Source organism: Branchiostoma belcheri, unplaced genomic scaffold (assembly GCF_001625305.1).
Source record: "Branchiostoma belcheri isolate BF01 breed outbred unplaced genomic scaffold, Haploidv18h27 scaffold14, whole genome shotgun sequence".
NCBI classification, from domain to species: Eukaryota; Metazoa; Chordata; class Leptocardii; order Amphioxiformes; family Branchiostomatidae; genus Branchiostoma; species Branchiostoma belcheri.
Genome location: NW_017802824.1, coordinates 1,848,313 through 1,861,610, shown reverse-complemented (window position 1 = coordinate 1,861,610; position 13,298 = coordinate 1,848,313). Strand labels below are relative to the sequence as shown.

Here is a 13,298-nt window from a genome sequence, read left to right as displayed (position 1 = left end):
AAGACTGGACACATACCTTCAGTGGACACATTAAAAGCTTATAGCATTATAGCCACTGCGTAAGCATGTTTCATTAATGACAAGGGATAAATTAAATCATATGCAATATTGTCACATTAGCGGAATGCACTGCGCCTGTGCAAATCCAAGATTATTCATGGTTTTCATTGGATGTTGCATCAGAATTTTGCATATCTTTTCTGACACAACATTTGAAAACTACAGATGGGATGTCATCCTTAAATATGCAAACAGAACCTTAAATGAGACATTCTGCCGAAGTGCTTTGCACAATACATTGCATGTTTAGCTTAGGCGCAGTACGTTCTGCCAGCATGCTGGTAATGCTTGATAAACAAATCATCATCATCATATTAAAAAATAAAATAAAGAAAGAAAGACGGATGTGGTGAGGGTCTTGTATGGTCATGACATGTTGTGGGATGGCTCTCTCTCGTGTGACAGTCGATAGTTGTCTGTCTCTGTGTTGTAGTCTGCCCTCAGGAGGAAGTCACGAACTGCAGGGTCACTCTCATGTCTGTACTGGACAGCAGACATCTATAATGATAATGATAATAAATGGTTTATTGGTCAAACATTACCCGTGCCATCACAGCCTTTTATAGCGCTGAATTGATGCAGGGTTTACAGTCACATAATACACATGATATATGGGAAGGTAAACATTGTACATATATATATATAATATGTGGTCTGCTCTGTTAAATCTTACTCAAATACATTTAATATATGTATATATATATATGGTCAGACAGGAGTCTAAATCCCTCCTGCTATCATGATGTAATCCAACACCAGTTACCGTGGTGACAGATGTCTGGTTCAGGTCATTGACCTTTTTGGTTTGGAGAAGAAGAGGAAACAGAGCAAAACCAATATGTTTTCCTTCGGTACATGTAACAAAGACTCCCCTCTACCTGGTATTGCTGCAGCATCTCAAAAGGTTTGTGTGCCAAGTTAGCAGGGATATCATCATCATCATCACTGTCTGCAGATCCAAATGCAAGGGCCAGAATCTTTTTTTTGTCAACAGACTTGTACCTGGACATGGAGAAATACCATGTTAAGATGCGACAGTAAAATGAAAAATTAAATCAGCTCACAGAACATTTAGTAGAAAAACTGACAAGCTTTGCATTTAACATATGTGTCCATAATATCACCGGGGTCGATAATATCGCCACCTTGAGAAATAGTGTGCTTAAAGATACCCTAGGTATGTACATTTCATGTGTGAAGGAGTGCGTACCAAAAGTATGTTGCAGTAGAAATATCTTTAAGCACACTGTTTCTCAAGGTGGCGATATTATGGACCCTGGTGATATTATGGACACACATGTTATCAAATAAGTCTGAAAAGTGAAGGAATATTTCCAATGCCAATAAAGGGTGTTGATCAAAGAATAACATCAAATTTCTATTAGAACGCCTTTCAGCACCAGGGACAGAGGCAACAACCTATTGTAACAAACGATTTCAGCACCAAGGACAGAGGTAAGAACTTATCATGACAAACGATTTCAGTACCAAGGACAGAGGTAAGAACTTATCATGACAAACGATTGCAGCACCAAGGACAGGTATAACATGTTCCTAAGTTTTTGTCCATGCCAATGGAAGTGTTAGCAAACTATTTGCAAGATTGTTATACTACTGTTATAAGAAGGTTACACGACATCTTTTCCACGATTGTTACGTAACTTGAAGAATGAACTGTTAAAATGAAAGTTTCAGACTGCAGATTTCGTCACCTTGACACTTCCAGGTCGTTGTCGTGAATGTCATCATGGTGGGCGATCTCCAACTCATGGTCCAGATTCTTGTCTGAGTCGAGGATGTGATGGTGGGATGACACCCCTGTAGGGAGAATGGACTGGTCCTCCTGGTGCCTCTTGCCCCATGAGCGGGAAGTTGGGGACCAAGTTTTGTGCTGTAAATTATAGTGACCAATGAAATCAGTTGTACATTTTTTCCTTTCATCTAAAAAATATTTGTGGAAAAATAGGCTGGATGTAAGACACTCTTAGCTGTCTTGCCAGAGTTTAAATTTCTGAAACAGTCCTGTGGCGCCCCCTACCTCTGTTGGCAAGCCCTGCAGGAGCTGGCCCCACTTGTCAAGATTGAAGGTGCTCTTCAAGAAAGAATGTCCCTCTCCTGTTCTGTGTCCCCCCGACTCTTCCTTTATGACAGAGGTTTCCTTTGACATCCATCCGATCCAAGATTTCTTTGCTTCGGGCTGCATTGCTACTTTTTTCTTGGAATTTCTTCTGAATTTTCTTCTTTGCCACCATCCCTTTGGCTCCTCTGTTGGCATTTCAGTGGCGTCTCTGATTTTTCTTTGAGCATCTCTCTCGAGTCTAAGTGCCCTTTGCTCTTTCCATTTTCTGATCACACGGATGAGTAAATTCTTCTCTTCCTCAGTCATGCTGGCCAACAAGTCGGCTGGCTCCCGTTCAGTCAGTGTTATTCCTCGTTCTCTGGCCTGTTGAAGTGAAGGACAATTGGCTGGACATGTAGCTACAACAAGGCCTTTCTTTTATAGCTTGTAGGTGTAAGTGATAATTTTACAACTACAAGGACAGTACACAGTTGACAACGACTCCCCTACCGAGCCTCCTGAATTACCGATGTACAGAAAATTTCAAAAATAATCAAAAGCAAGCCACCAACTTCAAATTCTTTACCATATTCAAAACATCAACATTTAGTGCTGACTTCCCTTTATTTTGCGCCGCAGTATCATGCAGGAATCAACGTTTTTTCCTTTATTTTTGCTTCTTTACGTTACTTTGCACTTGCACTCTGTATAATACCCCTGACTTACTGATTCATTGATGTGGACTTTTAAGCAAGGAGAGCGTTAATTTTGTTCCTCTCAAATTTTCTGCAGAAGCTGTAAAATCGAGTATCATTGATCCTCAACATACTACAGTAAAACAACTTGCCTGTTGTTCTCTCCTAACAGACCGTAGCTCCCTTGTTGTTACCTGCCCCGGGTCGACATGTGCTATGGAGTTGATGACAGCAGTGGTCTGCAGAAAGACACCCAGGAGTGGCACACAGGCCGAGTCCTTCAGGGCATGTTTCAGGGCCTTCTGGTACAGACGATAGTTGGACTCCTCACTCATCAGATCACACAGCTCCAGAAAGAGCCTGGTTGAGAGTACATATAACATTGTGGTCACAACAACAACAACAACAGCAAGTAATGTTAGCATGAAAGTTCATATGTGGGAGCATGTTTCAGGGCCTTATGGTACAGACGATAGTTGGATTCCTCACTCATGAGATCACACAGCTCCAGAAAGAGCCTGGTGGAGGGGATCCATGTCACATCACGGTCATACTTATATAATAACTATGGTCAAAACAACAACAAGGAATGGTAGCATAAAAGATCATGACAGTTTTAAAAAATCTGGGAAAGATTGCATACATTCTAAAACAGGAGAATGGACTCTTTGAATTGTAGGTAATATAATACTATTTACTGTTGTTGACAAAGGCTAGCAACAGAGACAGGCCGATATTATATGTGTCCATGGAGTTAGATGATGTGTCTAAAATGTGTATATCTTTGATGTCCATTGATATACCCTTGCTACTTCACTATCATTATATGAAATTAGCTCACTGATGTCTGCTTTTACAAACTAAGCTGATATTGAACGTTGAACTGTGCTGGACAAAGCAGTGTGGCAACGACAGCATGGGAATGGCAAAGAAGTTAATTCAACACAAGCAACGAACTGCAGTTCCTACTTTAATTGTAAGGTGGCGCTAATGCACGGTTTGCATTGGATGATGGGAATAAGGAAATGGCCTTGTCGTTGGGATCAGGTGTCGGTGTCCACTGTTACAGTAATTTTCCACCTGTCTCTCCAGAATAACGCTCGGTACACATTTTGACGAAAACCTCTCACTATGGAGGGTTTAGAAAGTGAACTGACGTGCCCTGTCTGTCTGGAACTGTTCAGCTGTCCCTTGCTGTTGCCATGTCTCCACAGTTTGTGTTTCAGGTGCGCCGACGATATCCTCTTACAGACCCTGAAGGCGAAACCAGTAGTCGAGGAGTCAGCGGAGGCGTCGCCTTCCACCGATCGCGAAGACACCACCACCGGGTTCCCTTGCCCTATCTGTCGGGAACGAGTGCCCATCGACGACCGTGGTTTGGACGGGCTGCGTCGAAATATGATGCTAGCAAACATCGTGGAACGCTACCAGCACCTGTCCATGACAGAGGGTGCCTCATTCACCAAAGTTCCTTGCCAGCTCTGCGAAGACGCGCCGATGGAGGCCTGTATGACTTGCGTGACGTGCAGGGCTTCGTACTGTGAGCAGTGCCTGTCGACCCTGCACCCGATGCGCGGCCCTCTCGCCTCTCACGAGCTCGTGGAACCGACGACAAAGCTAGACCAGCCCCGGGTGCTGACGTGCCCCGACCACAGGAACGAGCGGCTGAACATGTTCTGTCTGACGGACCAGACCCCCGTGTGCTCCCTCTGCAAACTGGTCGGCAAGCACAAGGAGCACGACATGGAAGATCTCGGACAGGTGTTCGAGAAAAACTTCGCAGTTTTGCTCCAAAGCTCTGACAGACTGAAGGAGAAGCTGACGTCCCTGAGAGACGGTTTGAAACGGATGGAAACGTTCAGGGAAGGAATGAGCCAACGTGCGGCAGAGCTGAAATCCAAGGTCAGAGACGAGTGTAAGAAGCTTGTGGAAATCATACAGCAGCGAGAAACTGACATGGAACGTGGCGTCGACAAAGCCAAAGAGACTGAAGAGGAAGCGGTAGAGGCATTCCTGGAGAGAACGCGAGACAACGAGCGTAAGGTCGGCGCCCTGGTGACCTACGTGACCGAGGTTCTGAAGGAAAGAGACGCCGCGGCGTTCTTACAGACGTGGAAGACGCTCCACACGCACGTGCAGAAGGCCCTGCAGTTGCCGGAGCTGAAGGACGACACGGTGTGGCAGCACCTGGAGCACCTGTCTGTAGACTTCAGCTGCACAGCACACACCCTGCACCTGCTGGACTTTGGTCGGGCTCCCAAGGCACCTGACATTCTATTGGACAGGTAAATACATGTAGCTGAGTGCTGCACTTTCCTCACTGGTGCTCAACCTGCATGGAAAATTGTTGTTGTGACTTTTGATACAATATTGTTGCACATTTTTCTTTGTTTTGTGTAGGCCAAGTGGGATGAGAAAAATAAACATCTTCTTGTTTAATTTCCGGGATAGCATCCTTTTGGCACGCTGCCAAAAATGCTTTCTCCTCACCCCGTTTGCTTTTGTGCCGCGAATGGTCACTAAATGTTATCATTCCATTCAATTTTCATTTATTCTTAACTTCAGGTATACGAACCCAATACAATACACATTAATATAATACAGACTTAGATATTTGCACGGAAAGGACATACGAACTATTAAAAATAGATAGCCTAGCTGCATAATAACCCATGCATAATAACCCAGAGGAATCTAATGAGGGAAGAATAGCATATTCTCCTTTATCTTGATTAAAATGTGTCAGTAGATCGCGAGTGACAAACAAACCTTCCACTAGCGCTGCATCGCCAAAGCAAATTCATAACAGTTACTGTATGCAACACGGCATTTAGAGACATTCAGTTTCTACATAGTCAAGCCCGCTTTACTCTGGTTACGGTTGAACAGTCGTGTGAAGCGGGGAAAGGGTGCACTACCAGACTAACTACGCTGGCTATATATAGGAGAATAATTACCAGGGGAGTTTGGCCGCCTTGTAGGTTTGACTAGCCGCTTCGGAGGGAAAGAAACTACCTCCCCGTGGCCGGACTCCCTTGGCCAATTTTACTCTCTATTTTGCCGAATTCTACGATCCGTATTCCCGTAGAAAGGCCTGGTGGAGGCTAGCAAAGGGTCATATGAAGATATTTCTGCAAACACAATGCGCCACTTCCACCCTGGTTGCGCGACCTTGAAGCGGTTAGTTGTTCTGATACCTATACTGACGGTTTTGTTTATAATCTCATCACAGGTGCTGGACGTCCATGTGCGCGGCGACGCTCCAGTGGACGGGGGAGGACGCCGACGTCATGTTTGACGTCAGGTACGCCAAGAGCCAAGAGCCAAGCTCACGGGAAGTGCAAGAAGAAGCGTGGGTGGTGCTGGAGAACGTGCACGGCTTCTCCTGTACCGTGAGAGGACTGGACTCCGACTCTAGCTACAGGTTCGTGGTGACCGCCAAGAACGGAGTGACCAAAACCTCGAGTCACGAGCTGGAGTTAACCACCAAGCCTTTCGTCTTCGCCCTGGACCCGAACACAGCTCACAGGCAACTCCGTCTGTCGGAAAACAACTCCTGCGCCACCTACGAGCCCGGGTCTGACGCCCTTCTCCCCGACCTACCGTCCCGGTTTGTGGATCAGAAGTTCTCCGTTCTGGGCGACACGGGCGTGACGTCGGGGAGGCACTACTGGCAGGCGGTCGTGGACGACAACTGGTGCACAATAGGCGTGGCGCACCGCTGGACTCCCCGGGACCAGCACGTCGGGTCGACCCTGCAGTCCTGGGCGCTGTGCATCTGTAACCGCGACGACATCGGCGTGGTTCTCCACGGCCCGACCGGAGCGTCCTTCACGCTCGGCTGCGTGTTCCGGACGATCGGCGTCCTCCTGGATCACGACGCCGGCACGGTCACCCTGAGCGACGCGGAGACCGGGCGTCTCATCCACGTGTTTAAGGACTGCCTTTTCACGGAGCCGGTCTATCCCGCGTTCTCGGTCAGTGGCAGCCTTACAGTCATCAGTGGCGTGCCCAATCCGTGGTCTTAGATAATCTAAAACGTCACCAGTTTGAGGACTTATGTAAGAGCAACTGTACGAAAGTTGGATTTACCAACACTAGCAGTAATAAATGCCAGTAAACTAGGGTAAAGTTTACTTTGTAAACAGTACCGGAAATAACTGTATGTGGCTTTTTATTTACTACCATTGTCTGGTACTTGTTTGAATTTAAAACTTTTGGTCCAACACAAAAGTTCTCTCACCTAGATGAGCTTTCGACCAGTCACTCTGGTCTTCCTCAGTAGACTGACCCAGTGAAGCTTGTCACAAGGCTTCTTTGAAGTGTGACGTCAACACTGGGTCAAAGTTATCTCAGGAAGACCAGAGTGACTGGTCGAAAGCTCTAGGTGAGAGAATTTTTTGTGTTGGACCAAAAGTTTTAACTTTAAACATCTAACTACCAACACAGATTGTCTGGTACTGTTTACAAGTACAGAAAACGAAAATTGATTATTCACGAGTGTACATGTTGTAGATTCCACTTTATAATAGAGTGGTATGCTAATTCCAGACTGTGATGTAGGTATTGGGCTTAGGCTATTTACGAACACAGTAGAGGCGATCGGTTTTGTTTTGGTTGTACAAAACTATTGCGACAAAAAAGTCAGTCTTACTCTATGTAGTAAGTATCGTGTATATCATACAATATTTGTGTATCTTTTGTTCAAGTTTTGAATCAACTACAAAATGCTCATATTTTGATCCAATCGGTTGAAGACAGCTCCTTGCCTTCACAATTGTTACAGTTCATCCATTTAACAATACATTGGTTTAATAAAAAGGTTAACATTCATTGTTTGTACATGTATTATAAACATGCTTGTTATGTTGACATCAGCGCGCCTATTATGTAGCTTTTGGGGCTATCAGAGGATACCTTGGCCTGTTTTTGTTTTTATTTTTTTCGCCCTGTCGCTTCATACTTTTTCTTTAAAAAAATCCGAGAACCAACAATTGGAATTGGTGTGGGGTTGAGTGTACCTGTACTGGACCGCGTGTTGTGTCCTGAGGATGTCCCAGGTCCGCTCCAGACGGAACACGGGCAGGAGCTGTAACCCCGCCAACACCGCCCGCAGAGAGTCAAAGTTCCGCATCACCCGGCAGTGGTCCGCTACCTGCACGCAACGGAAACATCCAACAGACCAGTTTTCCTTTCACTGATCGTATGAACTGCCTACGTCACAGGTGAAAACATTTCCAATAGAACACCATTCTAGAACTGGCTTTTGCTTGCGTTGTCCCCCCTGGCAGATTTCCTGGTGTGTGTAACATTAGTTTCCGAAAGTTCCGGACTTTCCCTAGTACGTACAAGGAGTCTAAAGCTTATAGAAACTTCACTGAAGGAAGGCTGTCCCCTGTTTCCTTCCACCCAATCTCAACAGCCGATTCTGGTATCTGAGAGCAGAATGCAGACTATCGCAGTGATCTGCAAGGGGGGACACCGCAAGCGAAAGCTGCAAAACCCCCGGGTTCTAGAACTACATTTTTAAAGAAATGTCCCCCATGTGACGTAAGCAGTCCATGAAAGATTCTTGCAATCTATGAAAGATAAACAGGTCAGTCATGCTAGTGTAAAAACCTTTTAGCACAAAGAGGTTGACATGTTCATTATTGCCCAATGATAGTTTCTTAATTTCTGCATTCGTAGTACTTCTATCAAGTTTGATTTGGCATATAAGCCAAGCTGGGAATATAAAAAAAGGACAAGCGAGAAGATCTCATGACGGAAAAAATCGAGAACCGTTGTCCCTCTCCAAAAAAATTCTGTGCAAAACATTTTACACACCGATCATCCCCACGATACTTCCATTCTTTCTCCGAGATAAAATTTTCCATGTCTGAAACCGATAAATGTAGAGCTAGAGAGCGCCCCCGTGTGATTTACAAATGAACAATTACAAATGAGTAATTATTTCCCACTCACGGTGATGAACCCCGCGATGACGTTCGCCCTGCTCTCCGGGGTCTCCTCGTGCATGACCTCTGACCCAACCAGGTGAACCAGCCGCTCAAAAAATGCCACCATCTTAGTGATGTTTGGGGCTCTCTTTTCCTGTATGTAAGATTTCCTCGTGTATAAACATGTTCGTGTATTCTTTGAAATCATTTGTTCAACAAACATCCATTCCCAAGTTATGTAACAACCGTAAATACTTTTACTTACATATCTTCTTATCATAGTACAATCATGCAAATAAATCTCATATTGACGTGGCGTGGAAAATAACTTGGAACATATCACACATGTCCTTGGTGCCGAAATAGTTTGTCACAATAAGTTCTTACCTCTGTCCTTGGTACTGAAATCGCTTGTCATAATAAGTTCTTACCACTGTCCTTGGTGCTGAAATCGTTTGTCATAATAAGTTCTTACCTCTGTCCTTGGTACTGAAATCGTTTGCCACAATAAGTTCTTACCTCTGTCCTTGGTGCTGAAATGGCTTGTCACAATAAGTTCTTACCTCTGTCCTTGGTGCTGAAATGGCTTGTCACAATAAGTTCGTACCTCTGTCCTTGGTGCTGAAATGGCTTGTCACAATAAGTTCTTACCTCTGTCCTTGGTGCTGAAATCGTCTGTCGCAATAAGTTCTTACCTCTGTCCTTGGTACTGAAATCGTTTGCCACAATAAGTTCTTACCTCTGTCCTTGGTACTGAAATCGTTTGCCACAATAAGTTCTTACCTCTGTCCTTGGTGCTGAAATCGCTCGTCCTAATAAATTCTTACCTCTGTCCTTGGTGCTAAAATCGTTTGTCACAAGTTATAACGTCTGTCCTTGGTGCTGAAAGGCGTTCTGATTGAATTTGATGGCATTCTTTAAAACAAACCTTTAGCAGGCAACTACACATCTCATTACATCTATCAATGTGCACCTTTTACCCACTTTGTCATGTCCAGTCCAGACACAGTCCACCAACTCTGCCTCCAGGACCCTCACCAGCAAGTCTCGTTCAATCACGGCCAGTTCTCGCGCGATTTCGGACGGTTGGATTTGCCAGGCACGGGTGTAGGTCTTATCCCGCCGCTCTAGGCGCTTGGTTCAGACATGCAGTAGGGAAATGAAACAGACTACTTAGTACTTACATTATTGCCAACGTAAAAGCCCCGTGGCACAAATATCGTTCCCAGATATTGAGTCGGGTGATAGTAAATAATTCATCTAAACACTCTCTGGAAATATTTCTTTTTTCTTCTTCTTCTCTTCTTTCATTTTGAGGCAGCCGCTTTCAACTAGCTGAAGATTTTGCCGCCTTTTTGTGGCTAATACGAGATGGGGTTCGCCAGGCCTCCATCCAGGAAAGTCGTGTAAAGTGCCTTTTCCAGGGGCACAAGATCGGTGACATGGTAAGTTTCGAACCCGGGATCTCTTGGACCCAAGTCGAAAGCTCTGCCGTTGCGCCATACGACCCCACGATTCTCATTGTCTACATCAAAAACTGTTTTAAATCGATTACTCCAACACATTTAGTAGAAAGTACTGCTCGTTTTACCTTAGACAGTGCTTCTCTTACCTGTTGACTTGTTCTGGACGGGGATGAGCTCAGGTGACATTTGCCGAAGGAGACAGTTGACATGATACGGCGGAAGTTTTCCACACTATCCTTCACATCTGCCACCAGACAACTGATGGCAACGTCCTCATCCGCTGATGGTGATGTCTACATAAGAACGTACAACAAAAAAGATATTTTAATATGTTTTAGTCTGTCCTGACATGAAAATCACGTAAGGTATGTCGTAGAACATGAATAGTCATCAGTCATAGACAAATATCGCCTATAAATTTTTCTGTATTTGTGTGAATGACTGTTACTTTCAAAACAGATTTTTGACACCAATAACAACATAGAGAAGCAAAGGTCCGTTTCAGTGGCTTTTCCATTCGTACCTCTGTTAGTTAAGGTCTAGCAATGTAATGAAGGATTAATTAAATATTAAGAAGGTTACAATTTTTTAAAGCATAAACGTACCACTTGTAGGTAAACAAAATGTCCCAGTATCAATGTTTTACTTAATTAAAATTCCGTCACGTAAAGGTAAAAATCTAGTGTACATGTGTTGATGTTTATTCAGTATTTGCGCAATGCCTCGTAAATTAGACTGGAGAAGAAATATATATTCATCGCGATTCGATTCGCGGAACGACGCGTGCCAGATTGCGAATAATTCGAAGGGAAGACTATCAAAGCTGTGCGTAGGCGTCAGTCGTCTCCGTGTATGTGTGTGTGTGCGTAAGGAATTGTGTTGGCCGCGTCTCGCACAACCTACAACTACAAAAATGTTGCTGATTTTTGTACTAGCGGTAGCGTTGATTCCAAATTACGTACCCATCTCACTCGCCCTACCGTGCGAGAGGAGTTGTGCTTGCTACGAGGGGGCCTATATAGCTGCGTGTGCCGACAGAGGGCTGTTCTCCGTCCCCCGTAGCTTTTCTCCGACGGTGATGCAAATAGACTTGCAGGACAACAAGATCACCCAACTCCCAAGGGCGGCGTTCAAAGGCATTTCGAATTCTTCAAAACCCTCCCGCCTGAACATGTCCAATAACGGTCTCCTGTTCATAGAGGACCACGCGTTGGAGACACTGACAAATCTGTTTACTCTTGACCTCTCAAGAAACAACTTGTCTCTAGTGACGGACTATAGCTTCAGGGGACTGCGGCGGTTAAGGTACCTGTATCTTCAAAACAACATGATCAAATCCGTGTCGGAGAATGCTTTTCTCGGGATTATAAACATCCGACGTCTTAACTTCAGTGGCAACAGACTAACTGAGGTACCCTGGCCGGGATCGGCCGATGTGTTAGAGAAGTTTGACGTGAGCAGGAATTTGATACAGGTAAGTCTATATCCAAAATAATGGTCGTCTAGAGTAACTGTAGAGTGTTCGCCTCGGAACCAAGAGGTCCCGGGTTCGAACCCTGTCATGCCACCGATCTTGTGCCCTTGGGAAAGGCACTGTAACACGACTTTCCTCAATTAACTCAGGTAAAAAATGAGTAACGTATTATCCTTTGTGTTGGTGGCAGTGTGAAAATAAGTTTGTAAAAAACTTGAGTGTGCCGTCACCATGTCTTGTGATTACAATTTATAAAAACAATAATGATACCCACACCTAAGTGCATGTGGAGGGGGTATAAGAAGCGCAACAAACAAGTAATCACATACACATTGTGCATTGATAAACATGGGTAATTTAGTAGCTTTACTTATGTTATTTCCTTTTCTTTGTTCTACCACAACTGACTCTAGAAGTGTCAATCGTTTTTTCTGCAAATTTGTTGGGTAGGCAAATGTCATATCCACAGACATTGATTGAACTACTTGTATGTCATGCACACGTCACATAGGCCATGCAATGTCGTAACACCTTCCTGTGTTTGAATTTACTTCTGTTCTTTCCTTTTCTTTGTTCTACCACAACCGACTCTAGGCGTGCCAATTATATTTTTTTCTAAAAATTTAGTGGGTCGGCAAATGTTATATCTCCAGACATTGATTAAACTATGTCATACACACGTCACGTAAGCCATGAGTTTCGTAACACCTTCCTTTATTTGATTCGTCTACAGACCTCCCCCGCCATTCCCAACGTAGAAACAGCTTCAAGCTTGGATATCTGGTTCGGCGAAAACCCCTGGGGCTGTGACTGTGAACTAACCCACTTCCTAAAAAGTCTAGAGACCGCTGGCGACAACATACATGTCCGAGACAGGGACAAAATGGCCTGTGCCGGGCCTGAAAACTTAAAAGGGGAAACGTTAGATGTTTTGGTAGCTGGTATAAAAGGAATAGTGTCAACATGCTGTCCTACAAATGGATCAGAAAGCCCTGTATGCAAATCCGGTGAAACGAGCGAAATGTTTAAAAGGTTCAGTGTTGCAAATGTAACGACAAAGCCAGTTTCTTCGGTCTCTACCATGACGGTGCAGAGCGAGTCGTCGCACAACCGCACACTCACGCCTTCAAATCCCACAACAGTATGGCGTTTCACGACAACCACAAAAAAGAGCACCACTGGCCGAAACGACGTCAACAACAAGCCACTTCGTCAAACCACGGAAGTCGTTATTTTGTTAGATTCCAACCCTATTTCCGACTCTAACCCCTCGCACAAAGATATTTTCACTCTCGTTGAGATCTCGGTGTACTTCGCATTGACTGTGGGGTCGTTCGTGGGTATACTTTATTTTGCCCTCAAGCTCGCATGGAGTAAAATGTGTGTAAAGTAGTCGTGTGGTGTTTTAGGGCGGCAAACGAAATTGCTTTCGGTCGTCCAATCGGGAGCGTACTGCTCTTGACGGGGTTTTAAAACTATTTGCAATTTCTGGTTTCTATTCAATATTGCACAGAAAAACTTGGAACTGGGCATAGCCATATGATGGACTAAAATATACATTTGAAATAGATCATATTACAATAAATTTTTGCATTAGTGACTCAA

General features: G+C 44.5%; 3 protein-coding genes across 3 annotated transcripts; 2 read left to right on the top strand and 1 right to left on the bottom strand.

Annotated features, from left to right (window-relative positions):
* Positions 1–20: 20 nt before the first annotated feature.
* LOC109464696 lies at positions 21–7,963 on the bottom strand. The gene is made up of 6 exons (XM_019761748.1): positions 7,836–7,963; positions 2,967–3,174; positions 2,099–2,503; positions 1,773–1,951; positions 939–1,062; positions 21–558 (listed from the first exon to the last, which is right to left on the bottom strand). The coding sequence occupies exons 1-6, from the start codon at positions 7,946–7,948 to the stop codon at positions 427–429; spliced, it is 1,161 nt and encodes a 386-aa protein (XP_019617307.1). The 5' UTR covers positions 7,949–7,963; the 3' UTR covers positions 21–426.
* Positions 3,819–7,032, top strand: LOC109464693 (E3 ubiquitin-protein ligase Midline-1-like). The gene is made up of 2 exons (XM_019761740.1): positions 3,819–5,099; positions 6,047–7,032. Exons 1-2 carry the CDS (start codon positions 3,946–3,948, stop codon positions 6,840–6,842), a joined length of 1,950 nt encoding a protein of 649 aa, XP_019617299.1. The 5' UTR covers positions 3,819–3,945; the 3' UTR covers positions 6,843–7,032.
* A 3,169-nt stretch (positions 7,964–11,132) lies between the features above and the next one.
* LOC109464524 (leucine-rich repeat and fibronectin type-III domain-containing protein 5-like) lies at positions 11,133–13,086 on the top strand. The gene is made up of 2 exons (XM_019761531.1): positions 11,133–11,693; positions 12,427–13,086. The coding sequence occupies exons 1-2, from the start codon at positions 11,133–11,135 to the stop codon at positions 13,084–13,086; spliced, it is 1,221 nt and encodes a 406-aa protein (XP_019617090.1).
* Positions 13,087–13,298: the final 212 nt, after the last annotated feature.

Excerpts from the sequence above, each read along its gene's own strand:
- LOC109464693 (XM_019761740.1), top strand. The coding sequence starts at position 3,946 with ATGGAGGGTTTAGAAAGTGAACTGACGTGCCCTGTCTGTCTGGAACTG. Across the intron at positions 5,100-6,046 it reads CCTGACATTCTATTGGACAG|GTGCTGGACGTCCATGTGCG; the intron begins GTAAATACATGT and ends ATCTCATCACAG.
- LOC109464696 (XM_019761748.1), bottom strand. The coding sequence starts at position 7,948 with ATGCGGAACTTTGACTCTCTGCGGGCGGTGTTGGCGGGGTTACAGCTC. Across the intron at positions 3,175-7,835 it reads CAACACGCGGTCCAGTACAG|GCTCTTTCTGGAGCTGTGTG; the intron begins GTACACTCAACC and ends ACTCTCAACCAG. Across the intron at positions 1,063-1,772 it reads AACGACCTGGAAGTGTCAAG|GTACAAGTCTGTTGACAAAA; the intron begins GTGACGAAATCT and ends CTCCATGTCCAG.
- LOC109464524 (XM_019761531.1), top strand. The coding sequence starts at position 11,133 with ATGTTGCTGATTTTTGTACTAGCGGTAGCGTTGATTCCAAATTACGTA. Across the intron at positions 11,694-12,426 it reads TGAGCAGGAATTTGATACAG|ACCTCCCCCGCCATTCCCAA; the intron begins GTAAGTCTATAT and ends ATTCGTCTACAG.